This window comes from Microtus oregoni, unplaced genomic scaffold (genome assembly GCF_018167655.1).
Source record: "Microtus oregoni isolate MIOR12 unplaced genomic scaffold, Mior012 000008F_ref0000371, whole genome shotgun sequence".
NCBI classification, from domain to species: domain Eukaryota; kingdom Metazoa; phylum Chordata; class Mammalia; order Rodentia; family Cricetidae; genus Microtus; species Microtus oregoni.
The window spans coordinates 55,569,247-55,592,006 of NW_024543067.1; the positions used below are offsets into that span (position 1 = coordinate 55,569,247).

General features: G+C 38.2%; 2 protein-coding genes across 3 annotated transcripts; one reads left to right on the top strand and one right to left on the bottom strand.

The window, feature by feature from the left end:
* Positions 1-5,487: 5,487 nt before the first annotated feature.
* Positions 5,488-6,540, bottom strand: LOC121451929 (putative olfactory receptor 10D3). Of its 2 annotated transcripts, XM_041657750.1 has the most exons (2): positions 5,613-6,516; positions 5,488-5,516 (listed from the first exon to the last, which is right to left on the bottom strand). In XM_041657750.1, exons 1-2 carry the CDS (start codon positions 6,514-6,516, stop codon positions 5,488-5,490), a joined length of 933 nt encoding a protein of 310 aa, XP_041513684.1. The 2 variants fall into 2 exon arrangements, with proteins under 2 accessions (XP_041513684.1, XP_041513686.1); XM_041657752.1 differs by lacking the exon at positions 5,488-5,516 and having other exon boundaries at positions 5,572-6,540.
* Positions 6,541-20,761: 14,221 nt separating this feature from the next.
* Positions 20,762-21,697, top strand: LOC121451956 (olfactory receptor 10G7). Its single transcript, XM_041657796.1, has one exon. It carries the CDS (start codon positions 20,762-20,764, stop codon positions 21,695-21,697), a length of 936 nt encoding a protein of 311 aa, XP_041513730.1.
* Positions 21,698-22,760: the final 1,063 nt, after the last annotated feature.

Genomic DNA, 22,760 nt, shown 5'->3' on the forward strand with positions numbered 1-22,760 from the left:
CATGAGCAGTCACTTGTGTTTTTTGTCTTAGCCATTCTGACAGGTATAAGATGGAATCTCAGAGTCATTTTGATTTGCATTTCCATAATGGCTAAGGATGTTGAAATTTTCTGTAAGTGATTGTCAGCCATTTGAGATTCTACTGTCGAGAATTCTGTTTAGGTCTGTGTTGGGACCAATTAAGTCCTGGCCTTCAGCTGCTCTTCCCTGCTAGAGCCTTCTAATTGAAGTTGCTAAAAGCTGTGTTTTGCCTAGAGGATCAGAGGATGGGATTTTCATCTGTTGGCCATTGACTTCAGGGTATTTAAGCCTCCATGGTGCTATTAAAGGGGGGGCTTTTTGGTACCAGTGTTGGAAGGTCTGTGTGTCGGTCTGTCTCTGCGTGTATATTCTCAACCTCCAGCCCCTTGCCCTAAGCTCGCGAACTGGGTTCTAGTGCATAGAGCGCAGACCGGGGCCACGGTGCGCGGCAGGTCTGCATCCCATTTTTAATTGTATTGATATTTTTTGATATCTAATTTCTTTAGTTCTTTATATATTTTGGAGATCGGCATCTGTTGGAAATGAAGTTGGTGAAGATCTTTTCCCATTCTGTAGGCTGCTGTTTTGTCCTATTGACAGTGTCCTTTGCTGATGGAGGAAGGTCATTGGCTAATAAAGGAACTGCCCTGGCCCATTTTATTGGTTAGAGGATAGGTGGGAGGAGTAAACAGAACAGAACGCTGGGAGGAAGAGGAAGTGAGGTCAGAGTCTCGACCGCTCTGCTCTCGGGAGCAGATGCCTGAGAGAGACGCCATGCCCCGCTCCCGGGATGAAGCTCCGACCCAGGATGGACTAGGCTAGAATCTTCCCGGTAAGACCGGTTCTCACAGATTATTAGAGATGGGTTGATCGGGATGTGAGAATTAGCCTGTAAGTGCTAGAGCTAAAGGGCCAAGCAGTGCTTAAAAGAGTACAGTGTCTGTGTAATTATTTTGGGACATAAGCTAGCCGGGCAGGCGGCTGGGGTGTTGGGGACGCAGCCCTGCCGCCCCTATTACTTCACTTTGCCTTACTGAAGCTTTTCATTTTCATGAGGTCCCCATTTATTAATTGTAATCTTAATGTTATTTCTACTGAGGTTCTATTTAGGAAATTGTCTCCCATGCCAATGCATTTAAGGCTATATCCAAATACTAATTCACAAGGGATGTTAGTTGTAAAGGGTAATCATGCTACAATCCACGGACCCGAAGAAGCTAGGTAGCAAGGAGGGCACAAGTGAGGAGTAACAAGGATCTCCCTGGGAAGGGAAAAAGAAAGAGATCTCCTGAGTGTACTGGGGGCAGGTGGGAATGGGAACTTGAGATATCAGGTTGTGGCTGGATGGAAGAAGAGGTAACTAAAAGAGATGACTGGAAAGGGGAGGATATTTTGGGGTCAATTCAGAAACCTGATGCAAAGGAAACTCCCACTAATCTACAAGGATGACCCCAGCTAAGAGTCCTAGAAATAGTGGATTTGTAGTCTGAACTGGCCATCTCCTGGGACCACACTGATGATTACCCCAACTGTCATCAGAGAGCCTTTATCCGCATGAAAACTGATGAAAACAAATGCAGAGAACGACAGCTTAACATCGGGTTGAGTTTGGGGAATCCTGTTGAAGAGAGGGAGTAAGGATTATAAGAGCCAGAGGGGTCAAGGACATCACAAGAAACAACTAATCTGGCTCATAGGAACTCACAGAGTCTGAACAACAACCAAGAAATCTGCATGGGACCAACCTAGTTCCTCTACAAGTATATGTGCCTTAGTCTACTCGTGGGACTCCTAACAATGGGAGCAAAGGCTGTCCCTGATGCTTTGGCTGGCTCTTGGAAACGTATCCCTCATACTTGATTGCCTTGCCCAGCCTTTATACAAGAGGAGGTGTTTAGTCTTACTTCAATTTGATATACCATTTTTGTTTATACCCATGGAAGACTAGCCCTTTTCTGAATAGAGTGAAGGGATTGAATTTACAGGGTAGGGAGGTAGAGTTAAGTAGAGGGAGGGAATGGAAAGAGATGAGACAGAGGAAGCTGCAGTCAGGATGTGAAATAAATATATTAAATAAAGATATAAATAAATAGAATTTTATCAAATTTTTTAAAGTATTTGTAATGATTATAGTGTAATGATTATTGTTTAGGATAGCAAGTTCAGCCTCTTCATGTTCAGTGTGTGAAACCAAAGCTAAGTAGGTGAATTTCCTTGTTATGAAGACACAGTCTTGTAAGGGAGTGCCACCCCTGAAGCACTGGGGTCTTGTTGATTCCTAAACCAGGATTTCTTACATTGTATTGAATGGGCTAATGACATTTTCATTCTTTCCTGTCCCTCATCTAAGGTACAGTGAAGACACTGATATGACTTTCCTCTGTCTGCAATTTGAGTGTCCGGAGAAACATTCCATAGGTATAAGGGGAGTTTGGGGTGTTTTCAGAGGGTTCAGCATTTCTCTCACACAGAGAGTTTTTATTGCCATCAAAGTATGTATAAACCAAAACAAAAGCATACAGACACACTACTTACACCAGTCACTAGGGGGAGCTCTGCTTGTACTAAGCTATCCTCTGAAAATAATTCACCATTCTGAATTGAAAATCTAGAAAAAAAACTATTAAAACTGATTGTTGTCCCATTTGAATCTTTTCCATTCTTCTAACAAAACCAACCCAAAATTTAAGCAAAGATTTTAACAACTGAACAGGAGAAAGAAATGAGGAAAAACTCAAAGCAACTAGTAAATAAAATTTCACTGTTCTTATGACAAAGAAAGGAGACACGTTGGAAGAGATGGATGTGCTAATGGCCCTAGTTTGACCATTAACACAATGTAGCTGTGGTGTTTCCAATAAGACTCTCCTCCAAAGGCTCGCTCAACTGAACATTTGGTCCATAATTTGTGTGGCTTTCTGTGGATGTTTGGGAGGTGGGCTGTGCCACAGAGCAGGGATGAGAGTTTCAGGGCTCATCCCATTTCTAGGCTGCTCTTTCTACTTTGTACTTGTGGTTCCAAATAAGAAATCTCAGCCTCTGCTCCCACTCCCATCCCTCCCCCACCATGACATACTCATCCCTCTGGAACCATAACACAAATAAACTCTTTCTTCTCTAACTTGCATTTGTCATGTTGTTTTATCACAACAACAGAAAAAAACACAGCATCTATATTTATACTGCTTGACCCCATAGACATGTGCAATCATTTACATATCAACTCAAAGCAATAAGCTATAAAAGAGTAATTGTGTCTAATTCTTTGTATAATCAAATGTATTCATTTAGCGCTCCTTTTGTTTCACAATTGAAATTTGTTTGTGTGTATTTAAGGGTATTTTGGCCAATTTATCATTGCAGTAAAGTTGCTCCAGTAGAGAGCTCTCTTTCTCCAGACAGCAAGAATCCCCAACAAGAAGCCATTGCAATATACTGCTATAATACTCTAGAAGCCACAGTGACATACTGTAAGAATACTCAGGAAGTCACTGCGACACACTAAAAGAACACTCAATACAAGGCACTGTGATATACTAAGTATTTTGAACTGTTTTCCAACCATATACATCAGGGATCAGTTCTTTTGTGCTAAATTTACCATACCTGGCCTTATGCCTATCAAGCAGGCCTTAAGTCTAATTAGACAGTTGTTCGTTACTGTCAAGATGTAAATGCAACAATACTGCACCTTTAGGGGTAACTCGCCATCCTGGTTGGTGATTAATGTGGTTCATAGGTGTTTATTGCTCTTCTCCCTTGAAAGCTTGCACAACACCTTCTGATACTGTCAAAGCTAGTCTTCAGGAGGGATATTTGTGCAGTCAGATCAACTTGTTTCTTTTGAGAGAGATGTCAAACATGTGTGGTCTCTTCAGCAAGAGGCTCTGACCTTCAACCTCTGGGAGGTGATCAAAGGCAATGACATATTGATTGGGGAGTTGCTTGGACTGCAATAACTTAAGAGAAAATTTCTCATTCATAGAACAGGGATTTGCACAACTCTCAATCTAAGTGGGGTAACCTCATTTGTGTGTATGTATTTATATATTGTATGTAATTTTAGATAAATATATTTTTCTCTATGGCTTTTCCAAACACCCTTAGCGTCATAATGTTTTTAATGTGTCATTTCATTCATTCCAAAAGTGTAATTTAACTCATTTTCCAATGCCACCTTGGAAGAGTTAGAGTCTAAGCACAGTAGGCTGGCATAATAGAGGCTGAAAGTGAAGTTATAAAACTCCAACACATGGACTTCCTCTTTTGTTCATTTTCTAGAATCCTTTCTTCCTAAGTATTGCAGTTGATACTGAATTTTAGGTGGTACAGCATTTGTCCTACATTTTCATTTTGTGTATGTTGTGGCTTTCTTTCTACACGCTACATGCTGGGATCAAGTCTGTCTTATCCTATGTCCTCGCTCACAAGCACTATGCCTTATACACAGCAAGCTTCCAATAAACATCTGGCTACTCTAATGGCTAATGACAAATTGATTAATAAATAGCAAAAAAATGGAATGGTAGGTAGCAAAAGGTTTCTGCAAATGAAAAAAGCTGACAAAATCTAAAATCCATGTTTTTTTCACGGTCAGAATGCTGCATTTATTTGTTCACGTTTTTAGATAAAGTCTAATACAGCTCAGGCTGGCTTCATACTCACTGTCTAGACAGGGACAACCTTGAGTATCTCCATCTTCTTGCCTACACTATCTATGTGTTGGAATCACAAGCATATGATTTGACACATTCCTTGCTGAGTTTGTTTGGAGCTGCTTCAGGCCCAATGCCTATATGTTTCTTCCTTCAGAAGAGTCTTAACAGTTAAGTCAATGAATTTGTGTGGATTTACTGAGTTTCAGATTTGCATTTTCAACAATTCTCTTCAAATTATTCCTGTACTTTCTCCATTTTTGGTCTGTTTGAGTAGATGGATCTAAAATAAAAACTACGATTTTGAAATTAATGTAATGTGAAACTCTAAATAATGAATCAACCCCCAAATAAAGAATAAATGTTGTTATTATTTTCATTTTAACTAGTTACACACATAGTGCTTTTCCAGAACAAAGAATGTCAAGAATGTGTAAAAAATCTGGCTCAACAACATTTTACAAATTTATGGTCTCTGTTCTGACACTTTGAAACACAGTTCAATGACCACTTTCTCTCTTGAGAGATAAAGGCCCATAAACAGAACACAATTTCTCTGAATGCAAAAGAAAGGAGGGAATGAAACTAGAAAGAAAGAAAAAGCAATGTTTAAGATCCATTAAATACACGAAGTAGAAACAGACCATTTCCTGATAGCCAATTGAAATGGTTCAAACAGGCACAGAGTACATGGAGCAGAAAAGACATAAAGGTTTAGCAGATCAAAAATGGAGAAAGTACAGGAATAATTTGAAGAGAATTGCTGAAAATGCAAATCTGAAACTCAGTAAATCCACACAAATTCATTGACTTAACTGTTAAGACTCTTCTGAAGGAAGAGACATATATGCATTGGCCTGAAGCAGCTCCAAACAAACTCAGCAAGGAATTTCTCCTACTCCTTCTCCCCTAAAGGCTGTGCTGCTTGATTCCGCACCTTCTGCAGGGCTAATTTCACATCCTTGTTTCTCAAAGTATAAATCAAAGGATTCAAGGAAGGAGTGATAACATTGTTGAACACCTGGACAACAGAATCCAACCAGGGGCTAGAAGCAGGTCTGAGATAAACAAGAATCACAGGACCATAGACCAAGATGATGGATGTCAGGTGGGCACTGCAGGTGGAGAAGGCTCTGCGCCTGCCTTCTGAGGAATGGATTTTCAAGATGGAGATGACGATACGAGTGTAGGAAGTGAGAATGAGAAGGAAACACATGAGGGCAACAATGCCAACATTGGTAAAACTCACAGTCTGTGCTAGAGAGGTGTCTGCACATGCCAGGGACAGCACCACAGGAATGTCACAGAAGAAACTGTCCACCTCATTGGGTCCACAGTAGGGTAACTTAAAGATAAGAAAAGTGAGGATGCTCCCATGTACAAAACCCCCCAGCCACGTGCCCACTGTGAGGCAGGTACACACCCTGTGGTTCATGATGACTGTGTATCTCATAGGGTAGCAAATCGCCACAAAGCGATCATAGGCCATTACTGTATATAGGAAGCATTCAGTGCCACCCAGAGTGTGATAAAAGAAGACCTGGGAGACACAGCCCTGGTATGAGATAGTGCGACTCTGTCCCATTAGGCAGTCCATCATCTTAGGAGAATTCACAGAAGGAAAGAATATGTCAAACACTGCCAGGTTCCCCAGGAAGAAATACATGGGGGTGTGAAGGTTGGGGGAAGCCAGGATGGTGAGGAAGATAAGCAGGTTCCCCAGCAAGGCAAAGACATAGAAGACCAGGAACAGGACAAAGAGCATGTTCTCTAGCCCTTCGCTGTTGGAAATTCCCAGCAGGATGAACTCTGTCACAAAGGTGTAGTTCCTCATGTTCATGACACAGGTAGTCCTGGAAAAGTCAAGCAATGTTGTCCATGAGTAACTGAGAACAGCTTCCTGACCAAGGGATTCCTATCTAGGCAGTCAATGAGGGAAGAGAAGACCAGAGATGAATTTGCCGTTGATATTTAGTAAAGTGTTGTGCCACCTTCGGCATCAGTATCCTCATATGTTTGGTTATATAAGGGAATAATAGCTCATCTTTGTATTTTAAACTGTCTTAAAGTCATCAACACATGTCACCAGTTCTGTTTACTGTCTTCAAATCTGGCCTAACCTCAAATAAACTGGCACAATTCAGATCTTACTATCTTACCAAGGAAAACTTTTTTCCCAGTGATAATCCCATATTAACATCAGCCAACTCAATCTGTAATTAGACTAGTTACTCAAGTATATGTGTATAAAACTTTGAGTTAAATCATGAACTCACACTTCCCTTCTTAAGATAGTTTAAATTTTTATTTGAGGATTTCATCCCTTAGCCTTGTGCATACGTCATTCCCAGTCCTTATCTCCCCCTCTGGCTCTATTTGTGTCTGTCCACTATCTTGTAGTTTTGCTTTTAGTTGTTCTATTTTTCATTTACATCTGAAAGAAGAGCTTACAATTCACATTCCAACCCACTAGTACACAGAAAGGAAGTTTACTGAGTCAAAAGTATTACATGGTGCAAAAAATCCCTGTGTCCTAATATTCTCTTCCCTCAAGGTTTCTTTCTATAGAATGTCAGATAATTTCTATATTGTTGTTTTATTGATAGAAATATGTACTCCATAAATCTAAACAACAAATTTCATCACATTTTCTGAAATCTCACTCTCTTTCATGTTTCTGATTAGATCTTACCCTTCAATATGTTGGACAAAAACCAACTTCTTGTACCTACTACCATGAGTATAATTGAGTAAAAGTAACCTAATAAACCATCTTTTTTGCTTCATAGTGTTCTAATCTATATTATTACAAGTTTAACACTGGTAAAAGTTTATGTTTTGCAGTGTGCAGTAATTATAATTACTATAATTGCTATCACTATAATTAATGTCAGTAATGAAGGAGGCAGATACTTGAACCACTGATGATATCAATGAGGAACCAAGTCCTGGATGAAGCTACTGCTTATCAACCTGTAGGAATAAACTGGCACTCTACCAAAAACACAGACAGTTAGTATAAAGAATTGTTGCGCAAACAAGATACTATTCATATGAACTCTGGCGAGCATTAGTCTACAGAAGGGAAACAAATCATTTGCAACTCTCCACCTTAGAGGTGCTTAAAATCTAAAATATTTAATGCATTCATACAATCAAACCATATGATATCCAAATAAATGAAATGAATAGGCAGCTCTCAGAATAACAAAAATGACCAATAAATGAGTAAGTAACTAACATCTTTACGTATCAAGAATATGCCAATCAAAACTGCATTGAGACGCCCCCTGCATAACTATAAATAAGAATACAATTGACAATGAATGCTAGTGAGGATGTGCAGGAAGAGGACCCTTATACCCTGCCACAGGAAATGTAAATTGGCTTGGCCACTAGGGGGACTCCTCGAAAGACTCAAAATAATCTACCATGTAACATAAAGACAAACAGGGAACTAACAGTGGGAAGGGGGAGGGGACAAAGAGGAGCAGTGTATCACATTGGAGGTGGAGGTGCGAAAGCATCATATAACAAAGTTAATTATACAATAAAACATATTTGACTGTGGAGTACAGTAATCAACTCAATTTCATACATATTAGAAAAAAATAAATTACATATCTTCTTTTGAAGAATTCACTGTGGATCTACATAAAATGAATATTTGGTTTGAGATCATAAACCCTACCTGTAATCCCAGCCCGCAGGGTGCTGAAGTAATAAGATTGCTAGTTTGGAGTCAGCCTGAGCTACATAGTAACACCTGTTTTGAATAAATAAACAACAAATTCTTTATTTACCGTCCAGTTTGCTGTCCAGCCTTGACCTAGGAGCTATTTGTTACCTCTAGAACTTTTAAGCTCCTTCCTTCAGATAGTAGAAAATGGATTTTTTTAAACTATAAGCTTCTTTGTGAAGACTGGGGTAAAATGCTTGCATTAATCCTTCCCACTGTGTACATACAAGAATGTTACTTTTAACAACTAAGTCTTGTACATGCAACACCAATAATATGGTAAAAACAGAAAAGCTGCATATGTTATAAAAATGTAATTAGAAATTGATGTTTAAGTATTTGTAGCATTTAAAAGTGTTTATTTATGTAAGAGTGTTATTTCATCAATCTGGCTTTTCAAAATAGATATTGTTATGTCCTCAGGTCTTTCACTGCATTAGCCTTCCCAGTAACTGGGGCAACAGACATGTGCTGCCTAGGAACCTAGTCTTCAGAGAGCCTTAAGGGATTTAGCCTTTAGGACTCCCATACAGTATTCAACTAAAGATGCCACAAATAGCTATGGGGGGGGGGGGGGGTAGAAATCTGAGAGTGGAAAAGTCTACTCACAGCAGGAATCATCTGTCTGTGTTTCTTTATTCTTCTCTCGATCCTTATTCTTTCTTGCTCTCTCTAGTTCTATGTTGTTCTGAGTTCTACATCATTCTTCCTTGTCCTTAGTTCTCCTGATTACAAATGTTCCCAGTCATATATATCCTTAAATCCAGCAATTCCCCAACCCTAGTAGGTTCCAGGACCAGAATCCTTTAGCCCCATAGAAAATCAGATAAGGGTTCTCACACACAGACACACAGACACACAGACACACAGACACACACACACACACACACACACACAGAGAGAGAGAGAGAGAGAGAGAGAGAGAGAGAGAGAGAGATTTGTGGGAGTTACTAGGACATGTCCGGTGTACTTCTTAGTGGAGAAAGTTGGTTAAGAAAGAAATTAAATCACCGTGGAATTCTAGAGGAGAATAGTGTGCTCTATACTACATTTTTAGTAAATGTAGGACACCACTTTTTTCCTCTCCCAGCATGCATAGAATCAGATAACCAAGCAATCTACGTAAACAGTCAGGTAGAAGCCATGGCTCTGGATCAGATAGCACACACACCAGATGCTGCAGTTCCTAAGGGCCTAGGTCTGGAGTTAGACTTAATGCTCTAAGTGAAAAAGAGATCCAGGCCTCTAAATTATCAGTCCTCGAGCTATGTTGTTATCAGCTGTTCTCATCGTGGGGTGAAACCAGAACACCAGCTTGGTCAGGTAGTAATTCTATGTCCTAGGAGATCTGTTAATGCCTTAAATGTGATGCTCTTTGCCTATACCCTAAACTGAGCAAATGCCTGCTGATAAAGATAATTGCAGAAAGGCAGATCTCTGCACTTACCTAGGAGAGAGGAATGAAGGCCTGGCAGTGGAAAACTGTTTTCACTAAACAGTTCTGAACTGTGGGAATTGATCCCTAAATATGTAACAAAAAGTGAGTCAGCTGCAGCAAAAAAATTGATAGCAAAAGACAGCCACTTTACTCACAAAGCAATAACACTAAAAAGTCTTGCCTTTTGGTTTAGCCTTTACCAGATCCCTTAGTTCTGATAAGTCACCTGTGAAAATATGGCTGAGAAATTACTGTATAATGTTGTGACTTGGAGCACCAGTCTACTTAGGTATTTGGTAAACTGAAACATCAAAACTGTGTGTTTGTTGGGTCTGATTATTATTGAAGGTCATAGGATAAGGTGCACAAGATCAGGAAAAATGCTATTTCCCTCAGACTCTAAACATTAGTTGTTAGTATGCCCGCAGAAAGAAGGTATGTGCTAAAAGTTCAGAAACTCACTTTAACCTGATCCTTTCTGTTTCTAATTCAATGGTCAAATTCACAATGTCAAATGACGTGGGTATCTCCTGCACATTGCACTGGGCAAGAGCAATTACCAAATTAAACATCCCATCACTTCACTAAATCCTCATCTCCGGAAGTCTGACTCAATACTGCACCCCCATGCACACCCTTCTCAAGAAAGAATCTGATGTCCTTCCACTAGAAACACATCCCAGACCTGCTCTCCCTGAGCTTGAGAGAGTCAATTGAAAATGTCCTGGGTATCCATCTCAGATGACTGAAACCTGCTAGGCTATCTCAGGGAAAGAGAAGAGTTTGGCATTTTCTACAAAGAGGGTAAGCCAGACTGACATAGAAAGGTTGGGATTTTCACTCTCACCATAGTCACTGCGTTGGACTTGTTCTCTTGGTGTTTGTTGGCTATGAACAGACTTATGTAAGATGATTATGTTCTGTAAGATGAGCACATGCATAAGGATACCTACTTATGTAAGATGAATAGAAGTTAACGGGAGAAATGATTTCTAGTTTTATAATTGAAAACTCAGATTCTCAAACAAAGACTCTACCTTATCTGCTTCTTTGTCTCCCACTTTTCCCTACTAGCCATTCTACACACACACACACACACACACACACACACACAGCACTTTATTCCCAACATATCTGCCTTCTATGCTTTGCCTGTGAGGGCTTGATAATCATTATAAAATCTGTCCTCACGTAAGAGTTCTCTGTGGTGCTCTGTTTCTCGTCCTTCCATTGTTTACACAGGTCAAATGGCCAGACACATGCTGTGTTCCTGTATTACAGAGGAGAATAAAGAAAGAGCCAAGTAAACAAAGCAAGAGTAACAATCAGAAATAGGAAGAACTCTAACTACATACCAGCTTACTGGAAACAAATAGAGATGTTCTTCCTATAGTCGTTAGGATAGAAAAATAGGTTTCTAATCAAAAGCTTTATTTTGTATAAGATAAAATAGCACAGAGGCAAGAGGTTACATCTCCTCTTGAACTCAAGACATTGATTATACACAAACCTGCTATTAATATGGTCTCAAATGTCTGACTTTATAATGCCTTCAAGTTGCAGAGTATTATAGTACATGATTTCTTTTGAGACAATATCCCCAATGGCTCTATCCCTAGATGAAAGAAGCTTGGGGAAAAAAAGGGCATAATTATAGGCTTCCAATTTTTGCCTTATACTGTTTCCAGTTCCCTTTTCATAATTTTATAATCTAATACATTAATCATGGAAGTACTATGAAAATGTATGTTTTTTTTCTTTTACAGAAATATACAGTGAGTTAGTATATAGTAATCCTACCACCAATAGCATAGCATAACTCATCTAATTATACTTCAGTTGTTGACAGAGGTTTCTGTCCCACCAGGTCACACATCCATTTAGTCCCAAGTAATCACAAAGAGGTCTACATTAATTATAAATTATTGGCCTATTATCTCAGGCTTCTTCTTAACTCTTATAACTTATATTAGTCCATAATTCTTGTCTTTGTTAGCCACGTGGCTTGGTACCATTTTTGGCAAGGCAGTCACATCTTGTGTCCTCTGCATCTGGGTCACAACAGCAGACTGAAACTTCCTTCTTTCCAGAATTCTCATGGCCCCGCCCTGCCTATACTTTCTGCCTGGCTACTGGGCAATCAGCATTTTATCAAAAATAATACAAGGGACAGGATAAAAGATCAATGTCCCATAGCACTTTTCCCTTTTTTATATAAGAAAACAAGAACTCTGAATCTAACATCTTTCATTTAGCTTTTCTCCTGACCATTATCCATAACAACTTGTAACAAATATTCTAGACAAAGGCAAACATCCATAAGCCATTTTTTAGCAAAGTTTTCTAGGCTATGTCCTGCTGATTGGGGGCACTAATAATCTTATGGGGACCTAAAGAAAATTTAGAATTGTGATCAAGTTCTGACTGGAGTATCCTGTGAGGATTGATCATCTCAGGCAGCAGTCTTTGAACTGTTCTGGATGTAGAACTCAGACATCTGGGCCATCTGCTCCTACCGGAGATTTCTCAGGGGGTCTTCCTTGATCAAACCTTATTTTTCTTAACCTGAAATGAATCCACAGCCTCTCAGTTCCTGTGGAAAAAAATAAAACCTCTTCTCCAAAGTAACATTATCTTTTGACTTCAGTTTTGAAGTCAAGGTATTTCCTAAATACCTATCTTGGATTAATTGAGAGGATTTATAAATAAAAGTCTTTTAACAGCTGTTGCTCCTTCCTCAACCATAAAACAATTCAAAGACAACTCAATAATACACAGTATCCAGACACTCTGTGTATTTTACATCTTTATGTGGCTTTATTTTAAACTCTATTTCTTTTATTTTTAATTTTTTGGTTTTTGAGACTAGGTTTCTCTGTGTATCTTTGTCTGTCCTGGAATTCACTCTGTAGACCAGGCTGTCCTTGAACTCACAGATATCTGCCTATTTCTGCCTCCCAGGTGTTAAGATTAGAGGTGTGTGCCACCACATCCAACTACTCTCTTTCTTAAAAAACTTTATCCTTTTCCTTTGCCTTCCAAGCCTATATATATTTTTAAACACACGGTAAACCATTTAGAAGTTTTCTTTGCTTTTGAATCTATCTTTACTGTATAGCTCTCTTTTTCTGACTACACAAGTCTTTAATTTGCTATGAAACATGGCTAGGATCAAAACGTTGGCTTTGACTGCTGGATCCAATCCATTCCTTAGCTTTCTGAGATTCCAGCCTAGTAGTAGAGATACCAGCCAGAGCTATGTTTATTGCCACAACTCAATGGCGTTTCAAGGTCCCTGCCACCACCAAAAAGCACGTGGTCAGGTTTTAATCAATACCATTTAAGTGTTTCATAGCAGAACCTCTTAAAAGAGCTGCAAGTCTTTGCAGCTAAAGCTGAGTCAGGAAGCTTATCTTAAATGAGAGCACTTGCCTCTAGCAAGCAGAGCCCTCCTGACAAAGTGTTGCTATCAAAAAGCCATGCTTAACTCTATTCTTTTCTATCTAGAATAACTTCCCAACCTCTCTTGGGCTTTATATGGATGCAGCTGTCTATATGTTGGCCACCACTTGTTGACAGAGGTTGTTCTGTCCCACCCAGTCCTGCAGGCATTAAGTCCCAAAGAATCACACAGAGGTCTACATTAGTTATAAACTGATTGGCCCATTAGCTCAGGCTTCTTATTAACTAATTTTTATAACTTACATTAGCCCACAATTCTTGCCTGTGGTAGCTATGTGACTTTTTCAGTGAGGCAGTCACATCTTGCATCCTCTACACCTGGGTCACAACTGCAGACTGAAACTTTCCTCTTCCCAGAATTCTCATTGCCCTGCCCCACCTATACTTCCTACCTGGCTACTGGCCAATCAGCATTTTATTAAAAATAATATAAGTGACAGGATAAAAGACCACTGTCCCACAGCATTCAGTATCATTTATCAACATTTTACCATAAAGAATGACTATTTATTATTAATTAGATTAAAGAAAAGAGGTGCTAGTGAGGATACTCAAAATAAGAGAAGCATTGTACATTGCTGGAAATAAAAATTAGTACAATTGTTATTAAAAAAAGTGGTTTGGAAAAAAAATAAAAAATAAAAATAAAAAAATAAAAAATAAAAAAAAAGTGGTTTGGAGGGTTATCAGAAATTAATAATAGGATTACCATATGATCTGACAATCTCATTCATAGGTGCATACACAAAGGAAGAAAAGTCTATGTCAAAAATATATCCACACTCCCATGTCCAATGTACAGCTATTAACAGCTGGAAATGGTTTCGCTTGTTAAAATTTTGCTTCTTAGTCTCAAATCCTTCACACATTAAGCAAGTTTCCTCTGCAAATGTTTTATTTGTCAGTCAACCAAGATGAAGCAGCGTTATAGCCCAAGACCATTGCTGACCAAGACTTCTATGTAGTTCATGCTAAGAATTAATGACTATGCCATTTGTGAATTATATAGATTGAAACAAATAATGAATTTCCAAGGATGAATATGATACTGTGCTCCCAAGCACACACATGTTAGTGAGGCCCTATAATTTATTTTATGCAAACATGAAATGTAGAATTGATTCCTGGGAGACTTTTTTGAGGATATAGTTAAGGCCAAATGAAGTGGATTATTATATTCAAATATTACCTTCCTAATCTGCTTTCAGCTTAGTCTTTCCTTCACCACCCTAGTGTGCTTTCCATGAGGCAGCATGCACAAGGCCTGCATGGGTCTGCACCAAGTCCTCTGCATACACATTACAGTTTTCAGTTTAGTGCTTTTATGAGACTTCTGGGTGTGGGAAAGAGTGGGTCTCTGATTTTTACACCTTCTTATAGTCCCTTTTCTTATATTAGTTGTCTTTGTCTAATTTTGATGTGATGGGTGTTTTTATCTTAGAATTTTTTTTTGTTTTAGTATTATCTGTTAGAAGGCTGTTCTTTCCTAAGGAGAGACAGAAAGGGAGTGGGGTTGAAATGACAAGGGAGGTGGAGAGAAACAAGTAGTAGTGGAAAGAGGAAAAATCTTATTCAGGATATATTATATGAGAAAATAATCTATCTTCAATAAAAATTGGGGGAAAAAGAAATTTATTGTGCATCTCTCCATAGAACAATAATTATGTACTCTGTGTTCAGTACCAACTTATTTTTATTACTAGCATATTTTAAAGAATAATTTATAAGTAAAAAATTTACCTACTTTAAAAGGAAAGTTAAATTGTGTTTAGAACATTTATAGTTTCCTGAAAACATTGCCCAGCCCCAGAGCATTTATAACATCGTCAGGCTTTCTGATATCTGCCAGCAGTCAGTTCTTGCTCCCACTATCTTCCCCAAAAAGCAATAGCCTGCCTAAGTCAACACAGGCATCCATATAAGCCAAATAGTATAGCACCAGTTGAACAGAGGCTTTGAGAGTGTCATGGCAATTAGGATTTCTGATCCAATTTCTTCTCAGTTTTATCTTAATCCTGCATGTGGTGCCCCAATAGATAAATGGCCGTCTATTTCTGTAATCAGGTTTTCTACAAGAAATAATTAGATAAGTCTATTCACATTGTTTTATAAATTGTTACTCTTATCATTTCCTGCTTTATTTCACTTTGACCTGGATAATAGCTTTGTCCCTGGATAAAAATCTCAGTGTAATTACGGGCAAGTTTGAAGAAGTGGTGGAAGCAGAAATTCTTACACATGGCAAATTCCAAGACCTATCAGTAAGTCCTCACTGAAGACACAATAGAGTGGAGTGGATACATGCAGGGGATAAAACTCTATATATGTGTATTAAGGGAGGTGTGGGTATGGGTGTTAGTGTATGTGTGTATGTATGTGTGTGTGTGTGCACATGTGTGTTCACAAAACAGGTTTCTAGAGGGAAGGATGAAGACATGGAATCAAAAAGATTCTTTGTTTGGAAATTCAGTCTTTCAGTTATAAAAATCAGAAATTATCTTCCTCCGTAACCCATTTTCTACCACGGGAGAGTTTTTGTCAAGAGGCATATACATGCATGTGCATTTCTATTTTCTCATTATTTAGTTTCCCAAGTTTCATGTGTAGAAGATTTCATTCTCAGCCAATGACACGATGCAGATGTAGATGTTTTAGGAGACAAGGCCTAGTTTCAAGGAGAAGGTCACTAAGGGTATGCCCAGAAAGGGGATATTAATATTGAATCACTCTTTTGCCTCCCTGCCATTTGAGGCAAGCAATCACAATTGCTATGTCTGACCACAGAGATCAGTCATGCCACTATCACAAAGCAATGAAATCATATGACCATAAAATAAAATGTCTGAAATAATAAACAAAAGTAAATCTTCCCTCTTTTGCAGTTTATCATCTTAGCTATTTTGTCTCAGCAACAGAAGACTAATTCAATATATCAGTGTATAAATGTCTTCAAAATACAATGTCAAGTAACAGAAAATGTGTGTTTTAATGTTGCCTTATGATACCATTTAATTAAATTTCAAAAATGCACAATTTAACTATATGAAATAGCAAAGCCTTGAAAAGTATTTGTGAATCACGATAAAGAAATCCTAAGGGGCTGGAGAGATGGCTCAGCGGTTAAGAGCACTGACTGCTCTTCCAGAGGACCCGGGTTCGATTCCCAGCACCAACATGGCAGCTCACAACTGTCTGAAAATGCAGTTCCATGAGATCTGACACCTTCACACCAACAAACATAATAAAGTTAAGTAAATAAATAAAAAAAAAGTTTTTAAAAAAAAAAGAAATCCTAAGAATGGATGAACAAAGACAAGTGAGATCAAAATGAAATTAAAACAAAGTGGAAATGAGATGTCCAATGATAGCTGGCAATGTATAACATTCTAATGTCAATGATAATTACAAGAGTGTTTAGTTCATAATAAATATGAACTATGTAGTTCATAGTTCCATGTAAGTAACCTTATAAAATTTTATCCATATGCTTTTATGTGATTATATAAAGCAAATGACAAAAATAGATATGCTATAGCTTTTATATCCTGGTCCACACATTAACAGCGTTTATATTTAAACAACCAACCCACATAGATAACAAACTGTTGACTGAGTTTTGTGTCCTGCCCAGTTCCCATAGTCATTAAGTCCCCCCCCAAAAAAAATCACACAGATGTCTATATTAATTATAAACTGATTGGCCTAGTATCTCAGGTTTCTTATTAATGCTTATGACTTATATTAGACCATAATTCTTGTCTGTGTTAGCCACGTGGCTTGGTAAGGCAGTCACATCTTGCTATCTTTCTTCCTCTGTGGCTGGGTCACAACTGCAGACTGCACTTCCCTCTCCCCAGCATTTTCATTGCCCCACCTCTACTTCCTACCTGGCTACTGGCCAATAGCATTTATTTAAAATATAAGTGACAGGGTACAGACCATTGTCCCACAGCAATAAACTGGACCAAATACATACAAACAAGTGCTTTCAGATATGAGATGAGTGCAGATAGCTGAAATTTCTAAGGAAGGAAAATTTAGAATCTGAACAGTTTTGTTTGGGGGAAATTTCTGGATTGTGGTGTCAGAGGTCCCAGACAGAGAACAAGCAGACATCATGATCAGTTAAGTATGAAGGGAATCTGATGCAATATCTGAAATCAGTTTAGCTGAACTGATATAGCACTGAGATATAACATCTATCATCCTTCTACATATAAAAATTATCACTTAAAATATCAAGTCAGGAAACACTTAATGATAAATCTGGGAAGCTGAGCCAGGTATGATCACTGAAATCACAAGCATTGTTGAGAGATATGAAAGACATATGTGGCATCCATGAATCAGATATGGTGCTTCCAAAATGTCAATTCCCCCACAATCACTCTATATGTTCAATACAATGCCCACTAAAACTGAAACAAATCTTTCTGTAGAAATTATAAAGTTAATTCAAAATTAACAAGGAAGTGCAAAGAATGTTGAACAACAAAAGCTCTTGTTTAAAAAAAATAAATATTCAAGGAGAAACACTGGCAGAGCAAGCCCAATGATGAATATGGTTGCTAAATACATGCAAATAGAACCCTGCCCTTATCTAGTCATTTGCAGAGCATCAGAGGAGGGCACCATCACATGGGAATGGTCTGTGGGTACGGAACATTACCTTATATAAAATCTTTAAGTTAAGAATTATACCTAATTTTAATTTTATTTATTACTGTCATCATTATTGTGTATGTATGATGCATGTGGTGCTGTGCACACATCATGGTGGAATTGTGGAAATTAAAGGATAATTTCGGAGGCCAGTTCCCTTCACTCTGTTCACCAAGGTTGTTCCACAAGCACATTACCTACTGAGTCAACTCACCTGCCTGAGTGCAGAACTCTTACTGATGCTGGAAATTCTAGTTTGTGTATCATATAGATTCTTGCATCTTGTAAAGGCAAGCCTAAAATAATTGAAAAATTCCTTTCTTTTTTACTAAAAAAAGATCAAACTCATCCAATGCCATTGTTGAGATCCTCTGGCTGGAAAACCTATACTGAACAAGATATACATCTCTCATGAGAATCAAATACCAAAACTGTGTGCATTTCCTAAAGTAATATTGAGATATGCTAAGTAGAACTAAACTATCAATGATTATTAAAATAAACATTCTAAAACATGTGATGGTCTTATGTAGATCAAATATGTCTTCATTTAAGTAGACACCCAGTGTTAGAAAATTGAGTGTTGTGATAGGTTAATTTTGGGAATGTTAATTTAAAGGGCTTTGGGTATTCAAATCTCTTCCAGAGAGAAGAATCTAGTCCATCTATAGTTGCTGGTATTGCTTTTAGAACAGTGTAGGCTTTAGATTGCCTTTTAGTTTATGAGAACTTTTGTCCTAGTTAAGACATGCATTAATTCCAGAAGGAAACACTTTCTTTTTCTTTAGTTTCATTAATTCATGGGAAAACAAACAAGGAAAAACATTTTCACATAAAATACAAGCATATTTTTAAATGTAAAGAAGAAATAAAGGCAGCAGTTTCAGAGAAATCTGTGAGCATGCAAATGTGAGATAACATCTTTCCAGGACCAAAGCCCTGGGGAGGAGGAGCTTAATTAGTAAGATGTGTCTTCAGGAATAACCATCTGAGGATCCCTGGAGCACAAAAAGTTAAAGATTCATCAAAGAAACTTGGAGCCACAACAGAGATTTGCCCCTAGGGCATAAAATCCCTTATTTTCCACTTGTGAAATCACAGAAGAAATCAAGACTAGTATTAATCATTCCCTGCAGAAGTCTTGAAGATGACTTTGATGGTTATTCATTACATTTTGGCAAAATTGAAAGGTTAAAAGAATGATGGCCCATCAAAGCAGAACCAGCTTACACATATGCATATTGCTAGAATTCTCAATGTTTATAAAAGTGCTGAAATATGTTTGCCTATGGAGAATCTAGGGCCAACATATTGTCTCCTGAGATATCAACCCAATTTTAAATTCTACTTCAAGAGGATATTGTTTCTGTAGTTTTTTCTTCTGTGTTTTTAAACATGCAGGGGAATAACTGCTACTACTCATCAAGGACATGGAACTTCTTAAAGCCATAATATCTGCCTTGTGATCCAAAACAGAGATCCATGATTGGCAAGCAGTTGAAACTGTCTAAACTCAACACTCCACTCCTGGAAAATCTACAAAGTATTTAATATGTAAACTCTTGGATTCTTTAGTCTTCTTTAAAATTCAGTTCATATTGCCTTAATTGTGCCTTAGTTAATTAACACTGTGTAGTTTAATAAAGGCCTTTTATATAATACATCAGTCAATTAATTACTTTCTCTATATCCACAGCATTATACCTCGGAACATCCAACTGAGCTCCCGCTGACTTCCACACAGGAAAAGGCTATTTCTGACAGAGAGGCAAAGATGAAAAGGGCAGAAGTGCCCTAATAATTGGGTAAGTGATGCTCCTTTTTAATTGACTAGCTCTAGATTTATGACCTGATTTCCATTGCGGTTCCATGACTTTTCACTATTTTTTAAATTTATCTATATTGCTTAAAAGACACGCAGTCTTCTCTTTGAAGAAAAAATATTTTCTTTTCTCTGAAATAATAGACATCTTGCAAGCAAATAAAATTGGTTTTAGACTGTGTATAGAGATTGTATGTTGAGATTTCACAACAAAATATATGATTATATTTAATTCAGACCTGATACTCAAAGATGAAAGTGTTTACTTCTCTTTACAATTTAAGCACAATTTTTCTTGAGCATCTCAAAATGCACAGAGATCGTATGACTCCACTTCAGTAGAATAAACATGAGCTTAAAGTCCTGGTGAAATAAGACCGGATGGAGTAAATGAGCTCTGACACATTTACAGTAGGAGCTTCCAGCTCTGCATATGATTAGGAATACAGGACATAGAAAATAAACAGGCTCTCTGTAATACAAAAATATTGCAGCCACACTCAGTCCCAGCATCTGACCAGACAGGAGGAAGGTCGTTGTGTAATATTCATTTAAATGAAATTATTTAATGATCAAAGGGGAAATGAATGACTGAAGATCTTTCTCTCTCTTTGTGTGTGTGTGTGTGTGTGTGTGTGTGTGTGTGTGTGTGCGCGCGCGCGCACATGCTCATGTTAAAAGAAACAAGAAAAGGCATTGGAATGCAGGCTGGTTGTGGGAGAAGTTATCAGCACTAGTTACTACTTAAGCATATTTTTATGATTTTAGAAAACAAAGAATAATAAATTTGACCCTTTTGTTAAAAGTCAACCATTTCATATAAATTTCACACTCTTGCAGGGTATGGCTGGAATAAGGAAGCAACCATTTCTTTGTATGGGTGACTATATAAAAATATTTTAAAAATCATCTTTTGTGTTCTCCATCAGTGGAAATTCAGTGAGCATATTTCATATGAAGAAATGTCAAATGGGACCCTAGTGACCATGTTCTTCCTCTCAGGTATTCCCCATGCACCAGCCCTGGACACCATGCTCTTTGTAATCTTCCTGGTCATTTACATTCTCACTGTGCTGGGCAACTTCCTCATCCTGATGGTGATCAGGGTGGATTCCCACCTCCACACACCCATGTACTACTTTCTCACCAACCTTTCCTTTATTGACATGTGGTTCTCCACAGTCACAGTGCCCAAAATGCTGATGACCTTGGTGTCCCCAGAGGGTGGGGCTATCTCCTTCTATAGTTGTGTGGCACAACTCTACTCCTTCCACTTCCTGGGTAGCACTGAGTGTTTCCTCTACACAGTCATGTCCTATGATCGCTACCTGGCCATCAGTTACCCACTCAGGTACAGCAGCCTGATGAGTGGGAGAGTGTGTGCCCTCCTGGCTGCTGGCACCTGGCTCACTGGTTCCCTGCACTCTGCTGTCCAGACTACACTGACCTTCCGTTTACCCTACTGTGGACCCAACCAGATCCAGCATTATTTCTGTGATGCTCCTCCCATCCTCAAGCTGGCTTGTGCAGACACCTCGGCCAATGAGATGGTCATCTTTGTGAATATCGGGGTGGTGGCCTCAGGCTGCTTTATGCTGATTGTGTTATCCTATGTGTCCATTGTCTGCTCCATCCTGAGGATCCGCACTTCAGAGGGCCGACACAGGGCTTTCCAGACCTGTGCCTCGCACTGCATCGTGGTCCTCTGTTTCTTTGGTCCTGGTCTCTTCATCTACCTGAGGCCAGACTCCAGGGATGCTGTGGATGGAGTTGTGGCTGTTTTCTACACCGTGCTGACACCTCTGCTCAACCCTGTTGTGTACACCTTAAGGAACAAAGAGGTGAAAAAAGCCCTGATGAAATTAAAATATGGGTCAGTGTTTACTCGGGGTAAATAATCAAGTAAAGAAGAAAATGTTTAACATCTTCAAAATCTCTGATTAGATTATGCTTCCAATGTCACCATGAGACTTTCAAAGACCACTTGAAACATCAAGCTTTAATTTCTAATGAAGGGATTTATAATTTGTTCGTTCCTTGGTAAACAATATAAGAATCCCAAAGAAAACTCCCTGTGAAAATAATAATCTAAGCAGAAGGGTCATATTGCTGCTTTGTTTTTGTGTTTTGAGGAAATCATTAGAAAAACAATTTAATTTTACTACCTATACAAATACGTTCCAGAATTGCAATTCAGCGTCATATTCTTATAGTATGCTTTATTCAACTGAAGCGAGACTTTAAGGAATCTCCTTTTTTGTATACTTTATATACTCCATATTAAAATTACATATAATACAGTCCACTAAAAGATATAGTATGTTTATGAAGAAATGAACATTTTAGAAAACACTTAATAAAACAGTTTTATTCCTCAAGCTATTTTTATTCCCTCTCGCAAGCTAAAACCATTGTAGGTCTTTACTTTTGTAATACTCTGGCAAGGCCCTGAGAGTTGCAATCGTGAATGCATGTGTACATCACATGTTTCTTGTTGCTTACTCACAACAGCTTTCAGATGTCCAATGGAAAAGTCCTGACATCTTGTCCAAACTCAAAGTGTCCATTTCAGAATTATTAAATTTAATTATGTAAAAAAGGACAGATGTTAAGTGTAAAAAAATAAAACAAATTCCTTAGAGAAAAAGAATCAATAGTATTCATTGAGTTTATTCTCGAATTTATGCTTATTCTGTAAGCCATGTTTATTTTTGTTATAAAATGCATTATAGATACTTCCTAAGAGGTAAGATTTGTATCCTAAGCCTCACAATTAGTCCACACATATACTAATACAAAAAGTATGAATAATATTTCCTAAAAAGACATTTCACTTACATGTCACACATCCTCTTAATGCATTACATGCCACCCTTTCTAGCGGATGAAGAAGCTGGAGCTAGGAAACTAATATGAAGTAACAAGGCTCCTAATATTTGTTCTAACTGCATTTCAGAGGCG